Source organism: Magnolia sinica, chromosome 4 (assembly GCF_029962835.1).
Source record: "Magnolia sinica isolate HGM2019 chromosome 4, MsV1, whole genome shotgun sequence".
NCBI classification, from domain to species: Eukaryota; Viridiplantae; Streptophyta; class Magnoliopsida; order Magnoliales; family Magnoliaceae; genus Magnolia; species Magnolia sinica.
In genome coordinates, this window is record NC_080576.1 from 6,147,030 (window position 1) to 6,169,267 (window position 22,238).

Genomic DNA, 22,238 nt, shown 5'->3' on the forward strand with positions numbered 1-22,238 from the left:
TTAGAGGGCTATACAGATGAAGATATGGCAGGTGACATAGACTCTAGGAAATCTACATCGGGGTTCATGTTCATGTTTGTAGGGGGAGCGATCTCTTGGCAGAGCAAGCTACAGAAGTTCGTAGCATTGTCGACGACAGAAGTCGAGTACATTGCAGTCATAGAGGCATGTAAAGAGATGATTTGGATGAAGAGGTTCCTACAGGAACTTAGCCTGAAGCAGGAGCAACATGTGGTCTATTGCGATAGTCAAAGTGCTATACACTTGAGCAAGAATCCAAGTCAGCATTCCAAGTTGAAGCACATAAAGATTTGGTATCACTAGATCAGGGATACATTGGAACAGAAGGTGTTACAGCTTAGAAAAGTCCACATGGACAATAATGGGTCAGACATGATGACCAAGGCTTTGCTCAAGGGTAAGTTTGTGGTTTATAGAAATCAGGTTGGCTTGAAGAAGGTGAATCCCTCCTGAGTCGGAAAGGGAGAGATTTGATGGGGTTTTTCTTCCTCGGTTCAGAGGAGTGATGGAGCAGCGGGTGAAAAATCAGAGTAATTCACCGCGCTGCTCGACCAGTCAAGTAGGCTGTTCGACCGGTTGTGGGTAGCGCTTGACCGATCGAGTGGGGCTCGACTCAAAGTCCAACGACCATCTAATATTTTTCTCCGGGGTGCTCGACCAGTCGAGGGAGGTGCTCGACCGGTCGAGTGGGCTGCTCAACCAGTGGAGGACTCAGCTCGACTAGTCGAGCTTACACAGATTCGAGTCCGGATTTTTTGCGGACTGTGAAAATATGAGGCCTTTCGCGATAGGGTGCAAAAGGGAGTTTCCTAAACTATAAATAGGGGTGCCTAAGGCTTTTCTAAGTAATGCAAAAGGGTTTCCTAAAGCTTTACAAGGGATTGCTAAAGGGTTTAGGGCTATCAAAGGTGTGAGAGAGAGAGAGAGAGGAAGCTTGTTGAAGGGAGGTTATGCTTGTGGAGGTGCTCTACTGTGCAATTAATATTTCAGCGCTTCTACGTCCTCGTGATCGGTGAGATCTCTCCGTTTTCTTTGTTTCTCTTATTGTTTATCTACTCCTATATGAGTGAAAAAGGTTGTAACGTTCTACTTCATAGTGGATTGTTGATCTGGACGAGGTCCCGTGGTTTTTACCTCTTTGAGGATTTTTCAAGTAAAAATCTCTCGTGTAGTGTGGTTTATGCTTTGATTTATTTTATTGCTTTATTATCCCATAATTTTGGTTTGTTTTGGGAGGCTAGATCCTAAGGCTTTGTGCAAAGCCCCCAACACTATAGGCTCATAGTGATGTATGTATTTTCTAAGGGTCTTTGTTTAAAAATAAAATCAAAATTAAAATCAAAATTTGAATTTGGAGAGAGAGTCGTTCCCTCTTATCTCTTTTCTGTATCTTTCTTTCTTAAGAGAAAAGTAGAGAGAGCGTTATTACTTAACTGAGAGGGAGACTCTGGATAGAAGCTGTGAGCGGTAAGTTATTGAACTTTTTTTTTTTTAATACAAATTTTGTTATGCATTTAATCTATTGTCATTGGATCTATGAAATAAATGTGACGGATCAGTCATAAATGTGATAGATCGGTGTGCATTCATCGCATTGGTTTGTGGGCTGATTCGATGAAAATGCTTGAAAGTCATGTGAAACCTTTATGTTATAGAGATCAGTCTAATGTCATTTGAATGTGTCGGGTCAACTCTAAATAGATCATAAAATCCCTGATGCCAAAATATACTAGTGCCTTAATTTTCAGATTGATTTACCCATCGGGTGAGTTACATTGATCGGATTTAATCATATGTGTTGATTTGTACATTTGGTTCTACAATGGATTATCGGATGTAAAAGATCTGATCCATGCCACTTGTTTGAATTTGGAGATAGATCCATAATAACACTTAAAATTTTAGATGGATTTGATCATCTGATGGGCCACATTGATGACATGAAGGATTGATGTTAAAAACTTGATATAGAAAGAATGTAGACTTCGGAGGGTTCAGATCTAACAATACATTGGCCATCCCCTAATTTAATCATGTGGGAATCAACAGAGGGTTTAGATTTAACCCATACAATTGGTAAACCCTTAGAATTAAGAAATTAAGAAAGCCCCCGAAAGTTTACTATGAAATCAGATCATCAACTGTGTGAATTAGACATTTGTTGATTCCAACGAGGGATCTTTCGATCAATCAAAGAGGTCAAAATATGTCTAGAGACTAACTTTAGAATTTTGGATTTTATCGATTCAATCGATCGATGGGTCCTGATCAAAAGGATTGATCAAAGGTGCCGAAAAAAGGTCTAGTGACCAAAATATTTTAATTTTGATTTTCTCAATTAAATTGATTAGTGATTAATTTGATTGATCAGTGATTGATTTAACGATCCTTTGATATGAGTCAATCAATTAACAGATATGTCATATTCTGAACCTTAATAATTGGGTTAGTAAGTCTACGATTTATGTAATTTACATACTTTGGATTAAATATGGACCTCTATGCCACCTTGATTGATTAAAGGTGGGCCCCATTGTGTGGAATAATTAGATAAATTTGTAATTTCCATTTAAATGCTTATTAGGTGACTTAAACTCAGAGCCAATCCATCTATTCCATGGATCTATCACTATTAGGCACAAGTGAGTGATTCCAACATGATTCCTCTCCATTATAATTAAATTAATGTAATTGTTGTATCATTGTATTAAAATGATTTAGTGTTAAATGATTAATTGTCTTGAATTGATGTTATTATAAAATGCTTCGTATTGAGATGTTACGTCACTGTAATCATGAAATTTGGGTTTCCTCTAATATGTGGAGATTTGTGTGACAACTTGTATGACTGGATGCATCAATGACTAGGCACTCATCACTTGCATTGCGTATCGCTCCTATGCTGATTTTTAGAAGCTTGCTCTAGATGATTTGCATGTACACTTCGTGCCGAGTTCTTAGGGGACAATCCATACATAGCTATATACGATATGTAAACGCCTACCCAAGGGTTAGATACAGGAGTTGCTCATTCCTACCTAACATGGTAGAAGCCTACCAAGTGTGGACGTGGGTTGATGGAGATCTAACCCAAGCAAGTGGACAATTTTCCCACCTGATGCATCATTTGTATCATTCATGATTGCATTGCACAATATTTTGCATTCATTCTAGCATTATTGCATTGTTGGTTGTTTATACTATATTGTACTATTTTAATTATGATGTGTACAGCCCATGATGAGTTCACTTACTAGGTTTAGCCCGTTGACACTCTAAAATGAAAAACAGTATAGAGGAGACCAAGATTGAAACAATAACTCAAATATATGAGAATGAGGTCGTGCCGATGGATGATCCACATGAATCGTGGCCCTATCTAACAGAGGATAACTATGCTACGTTGATGGAATTGAAATTCTTTGGGAACATGTGGCTACTTAGAGAACTTAGAAATTGTTTTAACCATTTGATATCTCAGATTTGATATTGCTTAATGTCGCAGGATATTATTTATAGAGTGAATTTGGATGATCATTGTTAAATAAATTTTCAAAGGGTGGAATGTGACAAAATAATCAATATTTGGGAATATTAGAGATGTATGGTTGTGGATGCTCATGAATTATTGACGATAGATGTTGATTGTTGTGTGTGAATGATGAATTGTGAATGAAACTTAAAATACACTTAAATTTATACCCCTAATTGGATAAGAAGATCAGATGAAACGAGATAACCTTAAGTATCATCCAAACTCCAAGCTTCCTATAAAATAGAAGAGGCTCTCTTGTAAAAATTATCCATCTCGAGCAAATATATATATATATATATATATATATATATATATATGAAACGGAATATATCTTAAATGTTCATCTATGACTAGTCTCTTATATGATTCAAGCCATAGATCGTAACCGGTAGTCACTAGTCATCTTTAATGAAGAATTAAAGGAGTGATTTCTTGTAGTGGTTTGACGGACCACTGGACCTGTACTGTTCACCATCGGCTTTTGCAGTCCCATATCATGTAGACCGTCAGATCTTGGGGGCCCACTCTTTCGGGTCAACTTTCTGCAAGTATGCTGTGCCTTTTCGCATGCTTACCCTGTCAAACTAATAATCAGGTGTCTAAATTCAACGGCTGAGAAATTGGATGGAAAAACCCTGCCATATGTTACTTTTTGACCATTAGTAAATCCATACTGGGCCCACTATTCGATTTTTTTGGGTTGACGAATTGTGTTGAATCAGCAAACAATGTCGAAGTCCATGCAACAGTATTCCTTAGAACCAATCCAACCTTCTGGAACTAAACAAATTTGAGGCAGTCCAAACGTATCACATGCGTAGGAAATTCAACCCGGGCAGGTGGACGCCTCCCACGCACCCAGTGACCTCGATAGTCGCCCCACCCTACGCATGGTCAGACGTCTGAGGCATCAAGCTTTTCAGTGCAAAACCGAGAAACTTTCCATAGATGTGCCACGAAAAAGGAATGCAACTTGAGCCGTTTGGACCTTGTTTATGGTCGATCCGAGGCCAACCCAACCTTAAGAGGACCTTCAACATAGGTCAGTGGGCTCACTTGTGGGAAATTATTAGTGGGTGGTTCCCATGAGGTTTACCTTATATATATATATATATATAATCATTTTTCTTTCATTCGCTTGTAGTTGAATTACAAAATCGATTTTCCTATAAATGGGTGATGGAGTAAAAAGAGAAAATTGAGAGATTGATATTTATCATCTAACTTGTCCTTTGAACGATCTAAGCCATATATCATAATCTGAGGTCATTTATACCATAGAATCAAAGGGGTGATTAGACCCATTTACTCTTGTAGTGATTAGGTGGACCATTCATCCTCGGCTTTGTGAAGGTCCTATATCGTATAGACCGTCAAATCTTGAGGGCTCAATCTTCTGCACAGACTTACAGATCCAACCCACAACCCGACCCAACTCGATTTCCTTTACATTCGGCCCAACCCTCTCCAACCTGACCATTATTCCCAACCTGAAACCAACCTGATTTTGCTCAATATCCCACCAATACAGTAGCCTATGTATCGTATGCATATAATCTGTATGATCTACTCAACACATTTTTATTAAATGCCACCTTTTATGCATATTTAGACAGAACCACCTAAAAGAATTTTCTTTAGTCATTAATTAGCGCCCACATTGAGAGGTGGCTTTATTTTACCATTTTCTATCAAATCGAAGTCATGTCAGTTGATTATTTTTAAAAAATTACAAAAAGATTTTTAAGAAGTGGTCATATCTTTGTATATATTGATAGAAGGGTTACTTTAGATCGCTGTCCACTATTGTGGAATAGTCCATATCACTGTCCACCTAATCTTCAATAGCCTAAACCACCATCTTGGAACGGTCCATATCACTGTCCACATGCTTTTGAGCAGTCCAACAACTTTTAAATGGTCCAAATTTCCAACCACATAAAGTTGAATGGTCTAGATCGCAATCCACCACCTTGAAATGGTCTAGACATAGCAAATATCCATATTAACCCTTTTCTTAGAAAAACATTCCGTCTGGCATATAATTAAAATAAATAAATAAATTTCATTCATGTTATCTATGATGCTTGACATATTACACTTATTTGCATATGACATGGTGGAGCTCAAAAAAAATAAAAATAAAATAATAATAATAATAATACCTAATACCTAATACATATAGGACTTTATGTCTTCCCCATCGGGTCCTTTCGGAATTTGTATTTCCCTTCGTCCACAGTCCTTCAGCCCCAACTTTATTGGCATTCCTGTCTTTTACAACAAAAAACAACCATATTTTTCAGTGTCTACACTGAATAATACTCTAACTTTTGCTGTACCATATTTTTGCCATATGCTGAATTGCTAAGTACTTTATTTTTTCTGTATGCTGAACTGTAAAGTACAGTCATGGGTAGAGAAATGCATGTGAATTGCTGAGGCAAGTGAAGGGTCCATGATCAAAGCAAAAGACTCTGCATAGAGTTACAAAGAAAATGTAACAATATAAGTATTAGCAAACACACACATTAACAGCAGTAAAAATTTACATGAGCTAGTGAATGTGATATTAACCAAATGATCAGCTGGGTTTCATTGCGGAGAGCATGATGAAAGGCCCATTCCTCACATACGTGAAACCCTCAAGCCCGCATGAATTGCAGAGATCTTCCAATTCTCCTTCAGATAAAAAGAAGTGGTTGCCTGAATATTGTGCGACATTCTGTAAAGAGAAGTGAATCTACTGTCAGCCGAAGATGGTAGCAAGAGCCCTGGAAGAAGAATTTATTTCGATTGTAATACCATGCCGCTGCATCTTAAATAAGGGAATTGACTGTACATATTTGATGAGTGTCTATTAGAAAGAACAATGTAGTTTTGCTTGAACCAGAGTCAAGCTTTCAATACACAGTCCATAGTCCCCACAATGCTCACCTCAAAATCGCACCTGTTTTACACAAGGACCATACGATGTTCAGGGTGCACATCGTGTATGGTGTGCGAGGCTATTGAAACTGCACAAATGGCCCATTTGTTCAATGACCCCAATTCCTCATCCCAGGCCCCCACAGTGCTTAGGCCGTAACTTAAAAATCATGCTGATTGGGCAATCTATTCAATTTGAACTCTGAACAGTGGGTTGAAAAGGGCTGGTGATGATAAATTTGGGCAACCATGGCAACTTTTGGGTCCATACACTGTGGGGACCATTGGTTGAAGGAACCGATTACCATCACATGTGCCATTTTGATGCCCCCACACAACTTATGCAGCGTGCCCCTCTAATCCAGGACATTCTTTCTCTGCGAGCCCTCTTTTGAAAGAACCAGTAAGAGACCATTTCCCTTGCTGTAATGGTTGGTATGAAGAAAACCATTTTAAGTTACCACTTGGAATTTTGTGTTGTTTGATATGCTTTTTCAAATATAATTATTAAATTTTAGGTTGATTACTATTATCATTTATTTTTGGGATTCTTTGACATACAAATAAACAATGCACTAAAAAAATACAATATTTTTTTGTTTTAAATGTTTGTGAGGACATGTCAGGAACTAAAATGATTTTTCATGAATACTCTGCATGTTGTGATGCTTTTCTTATTGAAAATAACGACTGCTAAACAAATTCAACTGGAACATCTCAAAGAAATCTTTTTTAATATTATGCCTGTCAATCATATATTAATTAAACTCATGATGGGGCTAAAAGAAGGATCTCATTAGAATGGTTAGTGATCATGTCCTCGTCCATGCCAGGCCCTGTTATCATAGAAGGAGACCCCCTCTGAGCGATTAGAGGGGCCTTGGCAAAAGGAGTGGATGGCCCAACACCCAACCTGGAGATTGTTCATATATGATTAATGGGGTTCTCGACTTGGCAAGCAGTAAGATATCTCCCTTTCATCACATCTTAGAGAGGCAAATGACATCACCGACTTCCCTCGTTATGGAATGCATATCAAGGACTTGATAAGCAGAAACTAGCCTAACAAACCCAATCTTCCTTTGTCCAAAATATCTTCTTTCCTTACTTTCCTCAATTTAATCCTCAATAAGTTAATGAATAATGATATTTTAATTGAGAGTGGAATACGTGCCTTTGGAGGCATGGCATTTTCCGCGCCTCCATGTCATTCTGAACATGTGGCCCTCATGGATGAGATGAAAACCATCCATACCGTATTTCCAATAGTGAATGGTCCATGGTCCTAAAATCAGAATGTTTGGATGATTCTAGCACTCCGAAGCATACAAATATACAATAGAAGGCAAAAATCAGCAGCGAATCCCGTTAAGTGTGGAAAGCCTCATTTATTATATGGATAAGATAGTCCAATCGAAGCAAATTTTCATTAGGGGTGAACTGACAGTTGAGCCCATAGGACTCCTCGTTTGGATCATCATACACATGTTCCACTTGTGTGGTACACAAGCTGGAAGCACAAAAATGCTGTGCTTCCAAAGGTAGGGAATCCATTCCCATTTAGTCATTCATCTATTCTTTCTTTCTTTCTTTTTTTTTTTTTTGGGGGGGGAGCGTTTGAGCTGCATGTTTTAAGCTACATTTGAGCTAACATAAATTTCATAAATACAATATGAGATTACATGAGACCAAGCTGAACTAGGGCATTGGAAGTTACAATCCACAGGCATCTCAAGCCAACCAAAGTGCAAGCATAGCTTAAAGCTGAATCAACATACCTGGCGCAATGTCCTCATAATTGGAAGGATGGAAAAAATGCCATCAAGAATGAAGGTTGTTGCAACAAACACCCCTCCAGGTTTCAGAATTCGACTTATTTCAGCTACCTACAAAACCATGCCAGCCAAATTACATAGCATGTTTGTTTGCTATTCCTGAATTACACCCTATCCCTCATAATTACAAGTTAGCGATCAAAGAGAAGCATCTCAGTATTGTTTGGCATGAATATGATGAAATAGGAAAAACAGAAAGAGTTTATGATCACTCCATCAAAATCCCTAAAAAGCAAGCATGGCTCTAGGCGAATCCTAAAAATGGGGCGAAAATTGGATAGGATCACCCCACCATGAATGGGAGATACTGGCAACAGCTCAGAAAAGGGGCAAAGATTGGATAGGATCTTACAATCTGGAAGATTTTTAGAGCATCCTCCATCCAATGTGGAGACCATCCAATCAACAGTTCATATCACCAAACCGTGCCCCTACTTGTACAGGCAGATGCATTAAGGCACCATTGCCTTCCTGATGCATCATCACCCAATAATCCTCTTCCACGAGAAGTAATCCAAATGTTATGACCAAGTTCTTAACATCATCATCTAAGCCTCATCCCACCTTAGACATTGTGGCGCAAAAGTCCTAAGACAAAGTTCTTAACGTAAAAAAATATTCTCTTTGATTTCCTACGTTTCCCTTCTTACAGATTCTGCGGAGTTTGAATACCCGGTAACTGATCCAGATGCTAGTAATGACTGTCTGGTAGACATGGTCCACATTGTTCAAGTTCTGTAATTGAATTTCACCCATGCCACCATCTTTTAGGCAGGGTACTTCACTATAGTATGCAAGCTCTAAAAAGAACTAGTGGCTAAAATTTGGTTTCTTTTGACTCTACTTTCTTGAGATACCTTGAAGAAATACCTACAGATGCTTTAAAGAAAGAAATACTTACGGCAGAAGATGGTGAAGGCCAACAGTGCAATGCAGCACCCGCATGTACGGCGTCAACAGAACTTGAAACAAAAGGAAGTCTTGAGATATCAGCCCTCACCAAGATTAAGTTCCTGGAAGATAACAAATTCAATGTCTATCGGATGTCATGTGTCGCAGAGGCTCGCCAAAAAAAGTATAATTACAACAAGATTTAAAATCTTTACATTAGAGAGGTGCACTCCAATGGTACAGTACCACTGGAAGCTTATGGTGGTATTGGGCAGAAGTAGGGCTCGCATAGTATATGTATCACATCCAACCAGTCCAACAGATGTGTCCACTCAAGTTAATCCCAAGGATCTAAAAATCTCGATAAAAAACTCTGATGGGCTACAACAAAGGGAACAAGGTGGGAAGGGATGTCCACCCTTGATTTTCACATGGGGCCATGCGAGTTGCATAATAGGTTGATCTTTGTCCTGACTCTTCATCCAGGGCAGATGAAGGGTCTGGATGGCATGGATTATGTTCACAGCATGGTGGGCTCCTCGTGAAAATCAACAGTTGGCATCCGCTCTCAACCTGTCCCCTATGCTGTGGCCAACCTGAGTTTTCTTTTGAGCTGATTTTTAGGACCTAGAGTAACATAAGGCGGTAAATCGGATGGAGAGGTCAGATGTCATAATTGCATCACATGGGCCCCACTTCAGGCAGAAGAGTAGAGAACTGGTAGCCCATGTATTCAAATTTGTTTACTCTGCCCAGTGCTAAGGCTTTCTAAAAGCTACCAAGTAAGGATTCCGTATTTATAAGTCGAAGCAATACTCTTTTGGGGTGTCATCCTGCTTAATGAATTCAAAGCATTGCCGCAACATTTCTTCTGAAAAGTCCAGAGCAACAACGAGTGAAAACATTCCACTCTTGGCAAATATCCTTGAAAATAACCCACTTCCACAACTGGCATCAACGATTGTCCCACCTACAGTGGGCTGAAGGTACTGTTTAGCCATTTCAAACTGCACTCAAATTACGAAGCACATTACTAGATGTAGAATTGTGAGCAGAGGCAGGGGTTGGTATGGATGTGTATTGAAAACTACCAAATACAAAATGATGATGAAAATCAGAGAATGTTTAAGTATAAAAGCCAATATTTGATAATGCATCATCTTTTACTTTTAGGCTGTGTTTGGATGTTCAATCGTATTGAACTGTAATCTTCCAATTTAGTACAGAAGAAATAAGTGAAGCAGTGTGGGACTGCTTTAATTTGTACAGATGACCAAACCCTTAATTGCATTACCACCAATTCCAAGTTGGATTGGAATTGGCCATAAGATCGATTTCAGGAGTAATTCCCTCAATGAGAGTGAGACTTACAAATGTTGAAAACCATTTTACTCTGTAATGATGACCAAATCCCTCATTGCAGCTAATTGTTTCAAGTTGGACTTAAACCGACTGCAATTTCAATTTCAGGAGTAGGCGACTCAATGAATGGAGTGGGACCAACCATACTTCTATCATTTACATTTCATTAAAATGAATTATGAAAGTCGAACACAATTGAGCATTCGAACACAGCCATAAGTTTTAAATTCATGATCCTGAGATGCTGAATTATCCGAAAATATAACCATGTATGAGAAAAAGGCTGCTACAACTAAAAATATGAGAAATATGTACAATTGAATCTATTTTTTTAACTCTTCCTTGGTGGAACTGTTTTTCATAAAAATAAATGAACTTTGCATTACCTCTTTTTCTGGACCAGGAAAACCGCCCCATACAAAGTTCTGACGCCATCCCCTCTCATATAGAAATGATACTAAGGGACTCCTGCTCTAATGAACAATCCATATGAATAAATAAGGAAATTTCCAGCTGAAGGAATATTTTGCTTCACCTCACGCTGTCATAGATCTCAGCGAAGATTGCATAGGGATAGGCCAATTCATATCTAGAACTTGCAGGAAAACAAAAGACTTGCTTGAAAGATGTGAGAAAAAAAATGCAGTAGGCCAATTCATATCTAGAACTTGCAGGAAAACAAAAGACTTGCTTGAAAGATGTGAAAACAAAACGCAGTAGGCCAATTCATATCAAGAACTTGCAGGAAAACAAAAGACATGTTTGAAAGATTTGAAGTCATCACTGAAAGAAAAAGGCTAGTTAATGTTCAGCGCAAGTAATACTTCTAACTCATAAATGCCATCCCTCTTGCAAATAGCTGACCGACTTATTCAACTGCAAGCTAGTCACTACCCACCAACTGCCGAAAGACATTGGAAAGCAATGGCTGGGACTTGTAATAGACTTCAACACAGATCAAGATTCAACCATTTGGTGTTGCCTAGCTGATAATTCTAGGGTTGAACGTTTATGTTTAATGTTTAGCTCTATGTAACTAAAATTTAAAATAAAGGTTCATGATTATCTAAGCCTTTCCAAGTAATTGAGGTTGGCTACAGGAATCCTATTCCACCATTCCACTCTATCAAGGGCCATAACTTCAGTTGGACCATAATTATCAATTCTTTTCTTACTACATCCACCCATGTCCTTTTGGGCCTTCCCTTGCCCTATTACAGCCTTCAACTTGCACCAACTCACCCCTTCTAACTGGCGCAATTCTTAGTCTCCATTGTAGATGATCAAACCATCTAATTTCCCTCATCTTATTACCTATTGATGGTACTCCTAAATTCCCTCAAATGCATTCATTTCTATTTCTATCCTTCTTCATCTTGCCACTCATCCTTCTCAACATCCTCATTTCAGCTACACTCATCCTATGACCGGCCTTGTTGCTTAACTGCCCATCATTCTGTCCAATAAAGCATGGATGGTCTTATAGCTATCCTATAAAATTTCCCCTTTATTTTGAGTGGTACACAATGATCACATAAAACTCCCAAGTGCACATCTCCATTTCTTGCATACAGCTTGAAGTCTATGTAACCTATAGAATTCAAGTTGCATGCTGTGATACCTGGACACAGATACTAATAGAGGCATGGTAATCGGGATATGGCTGTCCATTTAGTGAAACCCAAGACATGGATATGGGAAACCCATTCTGAATAACTGTTCCTATCTGGTTTCTGGTTTTACTTTTACTTAGAAACATTTGACCCATTCTTAAAATTTTATTTTATTAAACAAAGAAATTTTTTCTTACTCTTCTAGAACACTAAAATTATGGCCTAATCTTCTAGAACACTAAAATTAGGTGAATTTGTTTAAATATTCATTATGTATGTTTGGGGCAAGAATATAAGAAAAATTTTAAAATTTTAAAATGAATGAACCTATTACCATGGAAATCAATAAAAACATAGCCACATGTATCCTAGGAAAAATTCTAAGAAATTCCAATATACTTTATAATAATATGAACTGAAGTGCACCCTTCAGTTTTCTCAACCCTCCATACATGCATGCACGCATAAACAGTTTCAAATGAATTCGAATATGTAGTTAACGTCACAATGCAAAGATAATAATTTTCTTGTAACCTTGAAAATCCAACACACCTGAAAAATTCAGTCGCGCTTGGATCAAATACATTATATTCCTTGGAACCAGTTATGGTCAGGTCAAGATATGCCTCATCACTGACATAAGCTTTCTTGCAAATGCGGCATTGAAACTTAGACCTAGACGCAGATGCCCTGTCAAATCCAAACCAAAAATATGATTTAGAACTCAGCTCTAGAAAATGAAGAAATGGAAACTCTCAAAAATAAGTTAAGACTGCATTTGGATCCACTATGGAATACGATTGAAAAAATTTGTATAAGGGAGTAGGCCCCGAATCGCATTTATGTTTCAAGAAGAACTTGACAGGAACTTAAATGAAATTTGTGGACTACTATCATTATTCTGGTCATTTCCTCTTCATGGAATTGGTTTTCATTATCAAATTCATTGTCATCCAAATACAGTATATAATTGTTGTAGAACTCTTTAAAAAAGTGGCATAAAAATGTAGGAAAACAACGGTATTTCTCAAAAAGGGTGTGATAAAAAATAAAGGGAAAAAGGAAAAAAGAAAAAACTTACCTGCTTGCAACAGGATCACCTTTCCAGATTAGTTGGTCATAACAAATAGGACAAGCTAAAACATCCATGCTGTCATTGCTGTTCCCATTTAAGATAGGATCCTAGAGAGAGACAGAAAACATCATAAAAGAAAGAACAATGAGATAGATTGAGCTAGATAGCTTAGGATGCATTTGGTTGTAGTAACCATCATGGAATTTCATGATATCTTGCACCAAATATCATGAAAATTCATGACATCAGGCACAACCCCCGTAAACTTCCAAACCTATTCAAACTCTACAATCCTAACAATTAGGGCCTGTTTGGATACAACCAAATAAGTTACTTTTTCTACTTACAGAAATAGATAAGTAACTTATTTGAGATAAGTAAGTTTGGTTTAAGATCCATTATAAGTAAGTTTTTTACTAAAAGTTAGTTAATCACTTCAGCTTTTTAAGTAGAAACCAAGATAAGTTACTTGAGGCATAAGTAGCTTATCTTAAGATAATGCCCCCTTAGGGACTTAAATTATGTGTTTGGATGCACCACTGAATAGAACTGCAACTGTTAGTCTAATGGAGAGCAAAAAATCAGATTGTGATTTCTTTAGCAGGTCTGTTTGGAGTCTAGGCTCCAAATTGTGATTATGATACTTTCGAGTTTACTTTCAACATCAGCTCCATTCATCATTTGTGCCAGCTCATGTTAGAACACGATTCCAAAAATGGGTCCAATCCAAAACTTGAAGTGGACCATACCACAGGCAAAGGTGGGATGGGATCAGACACTTTGGAAATCTTCTTGGGGCCATGGAAGTTTTGGATCAGCGGCTATTTGGTTTTTACCTCCATCTTGTGGGGATCATCTCATGAATAGGTTGGATGGCATGTAAACATAACAGTGGGTCCCAGAGGGTTCACTGTTCCCTGTGGTGTAGCCCACTTCAGTTTTGAATGGACATGTTTTGGGCTAACTTCCTAGCATGAGTTGGTGTAAATGATGAGCGTTGTAGATGTGATGACAAACACATTACGGTCGGCGCTACATATGGGTGCCAATGGGTCAGGTAGCCCACACGACATGATGACATTGACTTTACTTCGGACCGGGCTTGGACCTACATATTGCCCCGCAGTCAGGATTGGGCCTTGAATTCATGGCCGGATCAATTTTTGGGTTGGGCTTGGTCTCAAGTCATTTTAGCCCCACCTGACCCAACCCAGCCTAAGTTTATATAAATACGCTATATCATAGAAATATGTCATTCTAATCCTTAGGCAACCATCTATCTTGAATGTGTACAGATGGTTTCGTTTCTCTCTCTCTCTCTCTCTCTCTCTCTCTCTCCTTTTGCATCTGTGGCCCACTTGATAAATGGATAGATTAAAAAATCAAGGAAAAAAATAGGATTTTTATTGAATTTTGGGTCAGGTTGAGCCTGGCCCACCAAATATTTTCAGGTCATAGTTCGGCCTGCTATTCTATGCCTGTGCCAGTTCCTGTCAGGCTCGTGCTTTGGTCTTAATGGTTGGGTCAGGCCCGAACCTAGCCTAGCTCGGTCCAAATTCAGCCCATTGCCACCCCTGGCGCCATAGACGATTTGGTATTGCAGGGACCTCCCGCTTCCCCTACAGGATCGCAGGTGGACCAAGCCATAAGAAACAGTGGTGAATGAACGCTCACCATTAAAAACTTCCCAGGGCTAACCGTAATGCTTATTTGCTATCCAACCTGCTGATAAGGTCAATCTCTACTGGATGAAGTGTAAAAAACTTTTGTGGCACACAAGAAGTTTTTAATGGTCAATCACCGCTGATACCTGTGGTGTGGTCCACCTGATATTTGAATCTGCTTCATTTTTCGGCTCATGTCCTGCAATGAGTTTCCAAAACGGACAGATGGGATGGATATACAATACATACATCAAGATGGCCCCACACTAAGGACCGCACCAAATCCGCTCCCCCGCAAATAAGGTGGTTTCTGGTGGACCCGGCTTTGGTGGATCCCCGGAGGTAGGTGGATCCGTGACCGTGGGGCCCACAGTGACGAATATGTCTTATATCCACGCCGTCCTTCGGTTTTTACGGATCAATTCAGCATATGAGCCCAAAAATGCAGCAGATCCAAATCTCAAGTGGACCACACTACAGGAAACAGTGGTGATTGGGCTCCAAAGTTTTCCATCAAGCTGATATTTGTGGTCCTTTCATCCAGGTCTTTGTGACGTTATCAACAGGATGAATGGAAATAAACATTCCAGTGGCCCCCAGGAAGTTTCTAATGGTGGGCGTTCAATCACCACTGTTTCTTCTGATGTGGTCCACTTGAGATTTGGATGTACCGCATTTTTGGTGTCGTTCCCCAAATTGATCTGGAGAAACGGATGGACGGCACGGATATAAGACATATACATCACGGTGGGCCCCGCGGTCAAGGGATCGACCGACCTCGGTGCCTCCGTTTCCGGCGGGGTCTTACAGTGGTTGGTGCAACAGGGGTGAATGATTATAGAACCCAATGTCGCTCCGCCAGCGCCAGCCCCAAAATCTGATTTGTCGAAAAATGATTCGCGGACACTCATTTGCTGAAATATGACCATCGGATTTCTCTTTTTCCATTTTTAACCGTCCAATAAATATCCAACAATCCAATTTTCAAACTACTAAGTGAGTGCGTATCATCCTTCAAACGCCGCCAGAGTATCAAAGCTCTCCCCTTGGCGCTTTGGGAGCGGATTAGGTGTTACCAGGGAAACACCTTAGTGGGTGTTACACATACCGTGTGGGGCCCATATTGATAAATATTTTGTATATCCACGCCGTCCATCTGTTCCTAAAGATCATTTTAGACGTTAATCCCAAAAATTAAGAAGATATATATCTCGGGTGGACCACACCACTGGAAAAGGTGGTGAAATAGTGTTGAATGACAATTAAAAACTTGTTGTGGGCCACGAAAGTTTTGGATCAAGGAGAAATTTGTATTTACCTCCATCCAGGTCTGGTGGGCCGTAGGAAGTTTTTAATGGTGGCTGTTCAATCCCCACAGTTTCATGTGGTGTGGTCCACCTGAGATTTGGATCTATTTAATTTTTTGGCCACATCCTGATGGACTGGAAAAACGGATGTACGGCGTGGATATAAGACAAATCATCAAGGTGGGCCCCACGGTAAGGGTAACACCCATTTAGCTAGTTCCGGGTACCACGTAATCCTCTCCCATTCGCTTTGGGTACGGGGGTAGGTTTTTGTAACTGGTATGGGATGGGCCAAGCCCAGCATTGCCTGGACTAGATTTGGGCGCATGCGCCTGACATTTTAGGCTTGATAAGGTGGGGCCTACCAAAGGTGAGGAGCAGCCAGATTGATTATCAGAACCGTCCAACTGTTCGGGTGCATGAAATTCCAGATTTATCCGATCATTCAAGCTTTAAATACATTTCCTAATCCCACCCTTTTTAGGAATAAACCCTCTTTTCTTACTTTAGTAACTGCAATACCAAAATGAGAGAGAGAGAGAGAGAGAGAGAGAGAGAGAGAGAGAGAGAGAGAGAGAGAGAGAGAGCATACGGTATTTGTTTCGACAGCGATGGCCGAAGAAGCTCGAATTTTGGGAAGGAGAAGAGGTCTGATAGTTAGATTTGGCGGTTTGGTGGGACCACGCAACGGATTTCGCAGCTGATTGGAGAGAAAGACGCCTGCGTAGCTACGAACCATCGTCATGTTTGTTCTCTCTCCCTCTTTCTCTCTCTCTCTCTCTCGAGATGGTGGATGGATGATGGTTGAAACTCCTGGTTGTGAGTTACCTAAAAGGAGTGGAGCTGTCAATGTGCCAAGCTGGCCCGAGTATCAGGCCCAATGTTAAATTTTCGGGAGCGGATTAGGAGTTAGCCAGGGGCCCACCTTGATGATGTGTTGTATATCCACCGTCCATCCGTTCCAGTCCATTTTAGGACGTGGTCCAGGCATTAACCATATCCAGATCTCAGGTGGACCATACCATTTGGAAACAGTGGTGTTCAATGGTGATTGAACGCCTACCATTAAAAACTTCCCAGGGCCCACTGTAAGCGTATCTGTAATGTTTATTTTCCATCCAATCCGTTGATAAGGCCAACCAAACCTGCATAAAGACAGACGTAACGATCATATTCATCCAAAACTATTGTGACCTACAAAATGCTTTTAATGATCATTTACCACTTTTTACAGTGGTGTGGTCCACTAGAGATTTGGATCTACTTAAACTTTGGCATAACGTCTTAAAATGAGATGGAAACATAAATAGACAGCGTGGATATACAATACATTCATTAAGGTGGGCCCCACACGATAATGTAACACCCACTAAGGCGTTACCATATTGACTCCAATCATTAGCTATAAAGATCCATTTTGATTGCAAAGGCGATTTTGTAATAAATACCGTATGTAAAAGTTCTCGTTCTTCACGAGCCTCTCATTCGGGCGGAAAATTTGGGGGTTGAACCCGACTGACTCTAGGCCGACCCGGTATTGAGTTGGGCTCAGGTAGGATGTATCGAGTTTGATCTTGGGATTAAGCTATACAAACACTAATCCAATAAAACTTGGACCGACTCGAGTTGAGGTCTTATAATGCCTGACCCAACATGAACCAGTTCAATATATAAGTTACTAACAAATTATAATTGAGTATGGATCATATATATTAAAGGCATAGGAACTTCCAAGTCTATATTATTTTCAATGACATAAGTTAATAAGATATGCCAAATTTCTCTCGCCCAAATATATTGCGGGCCACACCGCACGGTTTTTAAAGAAATAATTATCATATATTTTAACTTATTTATTTGTAAAAAAAAGAGTTTTTTTATGATAAATAACTACCTATATCATTAATAAAATCATAGATACAAAAAATAAAAAGTATATTGAAATACAATAAACTAATGTAATAATGAAAATATTAGCATGTATTCACCCGATTGACCTAATTAACTTGATTCAGCCTGCTTGAGTTGAGAATTCCTAACTTAAGGTTGGATTGGGTTAGACTGGGTTAGAATCGATGCATAGGAACCTTAGACTCTACTTAGGGTTAGGTACCAACCCACCCCAACTCAACCCAACCTAACCCCGACTTTCAGTCTTACCTGTTTTCATCCCCCGTAGTTTGATACTCTTGTAGACCATGACGCTTGATACACAGTCACTGAGGGTTTGTCCACGTGGCATACGTTAACTGAAATTAAAGCGAGAAACCATCTTTCAGGCCACAGCCTAGAATAAAATAAATTGAACTATCCTTGCCCCTCATGCGTAGTAACTTGTTTAACCGTCCAATAAATGTCCACCAATCCAGGAATCACCTCATCAAATGATCCTAAATTTTCGTACTTAATGAATCTAATTCGGGACCCGTAATCTGGACAGTTAAATTTGAATTAATTATTTGCAACGTTTGCATCCTCTAAATAATTTTTGAGCGCATGCGTACCATCCATTATACTCTGCCAGAGTATAAAGCTTCTCTCAAAACTGAAGCGAAGATTCTCGGTCATCGTACTGACCACGTCCTGTGCTTAGTGTATGGATTAAATTTTAGGGGCAAAAATAGAATGATGCTTTGGCAGAGTGTGATGGATCATGCGCATGCAGTTAGAAATTGTACAGATGGGACCTACTTAACTGAAATTGCATTGACCAAACAGCGGGCCCCACATAAAAAATGTCTATCAATCAGAGGTTAACATCGTTCAAATCAATCCGATTACAATTTTATGGCCTATCCACAGTGGGTCAATGGATTTGGACGGTTTAATTTCAACTATATATATTCCACGTGTACGCATGAGTTCGACTCATCACACTCCAGCCAGAGTATCTGATAACTCAAAAGTGCAAAAAACACGACAGTTGGTCAAATAGAAATTTACCACTGTACGACCCATCTATGGCCCATTTACCCACTCAAGACCACTCGGTTTTACCTGACCAGAATGAGTTACGGACGACTTGCCAAAGGTCGAAAATGCCCCTGCTTTTTTCCATGAAGCAGATCGTCTCCTCCAACTCCGAGTTGTACGAACGGTTCAAAAGAGATCAACGTTTCATGGGCCCCACAGTTATATATTTATTATATCCGCAACATTCATCCATATTTCGAGATCGTTTCAGAGCATTATCTAAAAAAAAAAACATATCCAAAGATCAACTGGACCACACCACAAAGAGCAGCAGGAAAATTGATTTTCACCGTTAAAAATTTTGTAGAGCCCACCATAACTTTTATTTTCTATCCAATCTATTTATAAGGTCACAAAGACCTCGATGAAGAGATAAAACAAATTTCATAATGATCCAAAACTTCTGTAACCCTAAAAGGGTTTCAATGGTAGACATTCCCCACTGCCTTTTACAGTGTGGTCCACTTGATAGTTAGATTTATCTTATTTTTTGTCTCAAACCTTAATATGAGCTCGCCAAATAGATGGACGGTTCGGATATAACATAAACCTCATGATGGGACCCACAAAAGCAATCAAGATTCCACGGCAAAAAAAAAAGCCTAGACTGACATGGCACTACCGCCGTACTTTTTCCTCCTTACATTTTTCTCTAATACATAATTATGTAAATATGTATATATAAGTATATAAAAATATTTTTCTATCTTTTAAGGGAAATTGATCGTACTTGCCTCAAAGTTTGGGCAAATTACTTAGAATGCTACAATACTTCATGTATTCCCAGAAGGGCCTTCTGACAGCTTTTGAAGCTTGTTTCAGATGAAAATGCCCCTAACCTTGGTTCAGTAGTTGCACGGTTTTCTAAGGAATAAGAAGTTACGTAATATTTAATGCTAGTAAAGTGATGTGTACGGAACCCTTTTTGCACGTGGGCAAGGACTAAACTCGTGGGGCCTATATTGATGTATGTGTATAATCCATACCGTCCATCCTTTTTATCGTGTCATTTTAGGGCTAGGGCCTAAATATCAGCTTGATCCAGAGCTCATGTGGGTCACATAATAGAAAATAATGGTGGCAATGGAACCCGTTGTTGAAACTTTTCAGGCTCACCGTGATGTTTGTTAGAAGTGGACACTGCCTAAGTTAGGACTTTTTAGGCCCACGCTGAGCTGGCTAACGAGATGGATGGAACGGATCTCCCCATTGTTGGCCTCAAGCTATTGTACCAATGGCTATTCTTTCATTTGATAGTAAAGGAAGGGAACATATAACAATCGCGACGTGGGAAAACTACGACCCATGACAACCACAACCTATATAACATAAGAACTACGACTCTTACTACATTACAATCACAACCCTTACCACATGGCAACCACGACCCATGTATGAGTTGTGGTTGCCATGTTATATGGGTTGTGGTTTTCATGAGGAAAGGGTAGTGGTTGTCATGAGGTAAGAGTGTGGTTCGCCCATTTTTCTTTCTTTTCCAATGTAAGTTGGGCGCGAGAGAGGAAATCGAATTGAGTACTCAGTTGGGACCACCTTAAATGCATGTGGTCTATCCACGCCATCCATCCATTTTTTCATCCAATTTAAGGGGTTGAGCCCAAAATTGAAGCATACCCTAAGATCAATTGAAATATACTACGACCTTAATCTGTAGCCTTCGATCCATTTATATTACCAAAAATGAATCGTGGTTGTCATGGGTCGTAGTTGTCATATTATATGGGTCGTGGTTGTTATGTTATATAGGTCGTAGTTATCATGGGTCGTAGTTGTCATGTTATATGGTTCGTGGTTTTCATGTTACATGGGTTATGGTTGTTATGTAGTAAAGGTCGTAGTTGTCATAGGTTGTGGTTGTCATGTTATATGGGTCGTGATTGTCATGTTAAATGGGTCGTAGTTATCATATTATATGGGTCGTGGTTCTCATGTGATATGAGTCGTGATTGTCATGTTATATAGGTTGCGGTTGTCATGTTATATGGGTCGTGGTTGTCATGTTATATGTTAGATCTGTCTTATTTTTCATATCAAGCCTTAAGACGAACTCACCAAATGGATGAACGGTTTGGATATAACATATACCTCATGATCACAGCAGCTATATAGCTGGTGTGAGGTACACCAGCCAATCTGCTTCCTCTGATCCACGTCCGTATCCGGGACGGAAATGGATTGGCTACTCCCCGCCGCTAACAGCCCCATGGCTGGTGGATGGTGCTCTATGGGCTCACTATGATGTATGTGTTACATCCATTTTGTTCATCCATTTTTACAGATTATTTTAGAGTTTTATACCAAAAATAAGAGGGATATAAATCTCAAGTGGACCACACCATAGGAAAATAATGGTAATTGGATAACCACTACCCATGACAACCACGACCTATATAACAGGACAATTGCGACCCATATAACATGACAATTGTGATCCATACAACCGCAACCCATAAAACAGGAAAATTGCGACCAAATAACAGGACAACTACGACCACAACCCATATGACAGGATAACTGCGACTCGTATAGCATGACAACTGCGATCCATACAACTGCGACCCATATAACAGGACAACTGTGACCGCGACCCATATAACAGGATAACTGCGACCCATATAACATGACAACTACGATCCATATAACCATGACCCATATAACAGGATAACTGTGACCCAAATAACAGTGCGACCACGACCCATATAACAGGATAACTGCGACCCATATAACAGGATAACAACGACCCATATAACATGACCCTTTGGATTTATTTTTTTTAAAAAAGGAAGGTTTTTCTCCCCTTCCTGCGTATTACCAACAACGGACAACTGTCCGTTGCATCGATCAGCCAATCACCAGCTTCATCTAAAGGGACAATCCAAGTTGTCCATCTTGAAGAGGGGAAAATTTTAATCAAACATGAATCGTCCCCACACAAAGACCGACTCCCACATGGGCACAGAACTAGTCGCGACCGAACTGTCCATGGGAGTAAAATCCTAAAAACAGAAACTGTTTC

General features: G+C 39.5%; 1 protein-coding gene across 5 annotated transcripts; it reads right to left on the reverse strand.

Annotated features, from left to right (window-relative positions):
- Nucleotides 1-5,698: 5,698 nt before the first annotated feature.
- Nucleotides 5,699-17,044, reverse strand: LOC131242261 (uncharacterized methyltransferase At1g78140, chloroplastic). 5 transcript variants are annotated; one of them, XM_058240789.1, is made up of 9 exons: nucleotides 16,824-17,044; nucleotides 13,267-13,367; nucleotides 12,738-12,875; nucleotides 10,959-11,040; nucleotides 10,027-10,199; nucleotides 9,190-9,332; nucleotides 8,263-8,366; nucleotides 6,134-6,281; nucleotides 5,699-6,033 (listed from the first exon to the last, which is right to left on the reverse strand). In XM_058240789.1, exons 1-8 carry the CDS (start codon nucleotides 16,974-16,976, stop codon nucleotides 6,141-6,143), a joined length of 1,035 nt encoding a protein of 344 aa, XP_058096772.1. In that variant the 5' UTR covers nucleotides 16,977-17,044; the 3' UTR covers nucleotides 5,699-6,033; nucleotides 6,134-6,140. The 5 variants fall into 5 exon arrangements, with proteins under 5 accessions (XP_058096772.1, XP_058096774.1, XP_058096771.1 ...); XM_058240791.1 differs by having other exon boundaries at nucleotides 9,259-9,332; nucleotides 10,027-10,217; nucleotides 16,824-17,043; XM_058240788.1 differs by having other exon boundaries at nucleotides 10,027-10,217; nucleotides 16,824-17,043.
- Between the last annotated feature and the right edge of the window lie 5,194 nt (nucleotides 17,045-22,238).

Bases quoted from the DNA above. Each gene is read 5' to 3' on its own strand.
- LOC131242261 (XM_058240788.1), bottom strand. From the start codon at position 16,976: ATGACGATGGTTCGTAGCTACGCAGGCGTCTTTCTCTCCAATCAGCTG. The intron at 10,218-10,958 runs GTAATGCAAAGT...ATTTGAGTGCAG, and splicing joins TTCCTGGTCCAGAAAAAGAG to TTTGAAATGGCTAAACAGTA. The intron at 9,333-10,026 runs GTATTGCTTCGA...GTTATCTTCCAG, and splicing joins CAGGATGACACCCCAAAAGA to GAACTTAATCTTGGTGAGGG.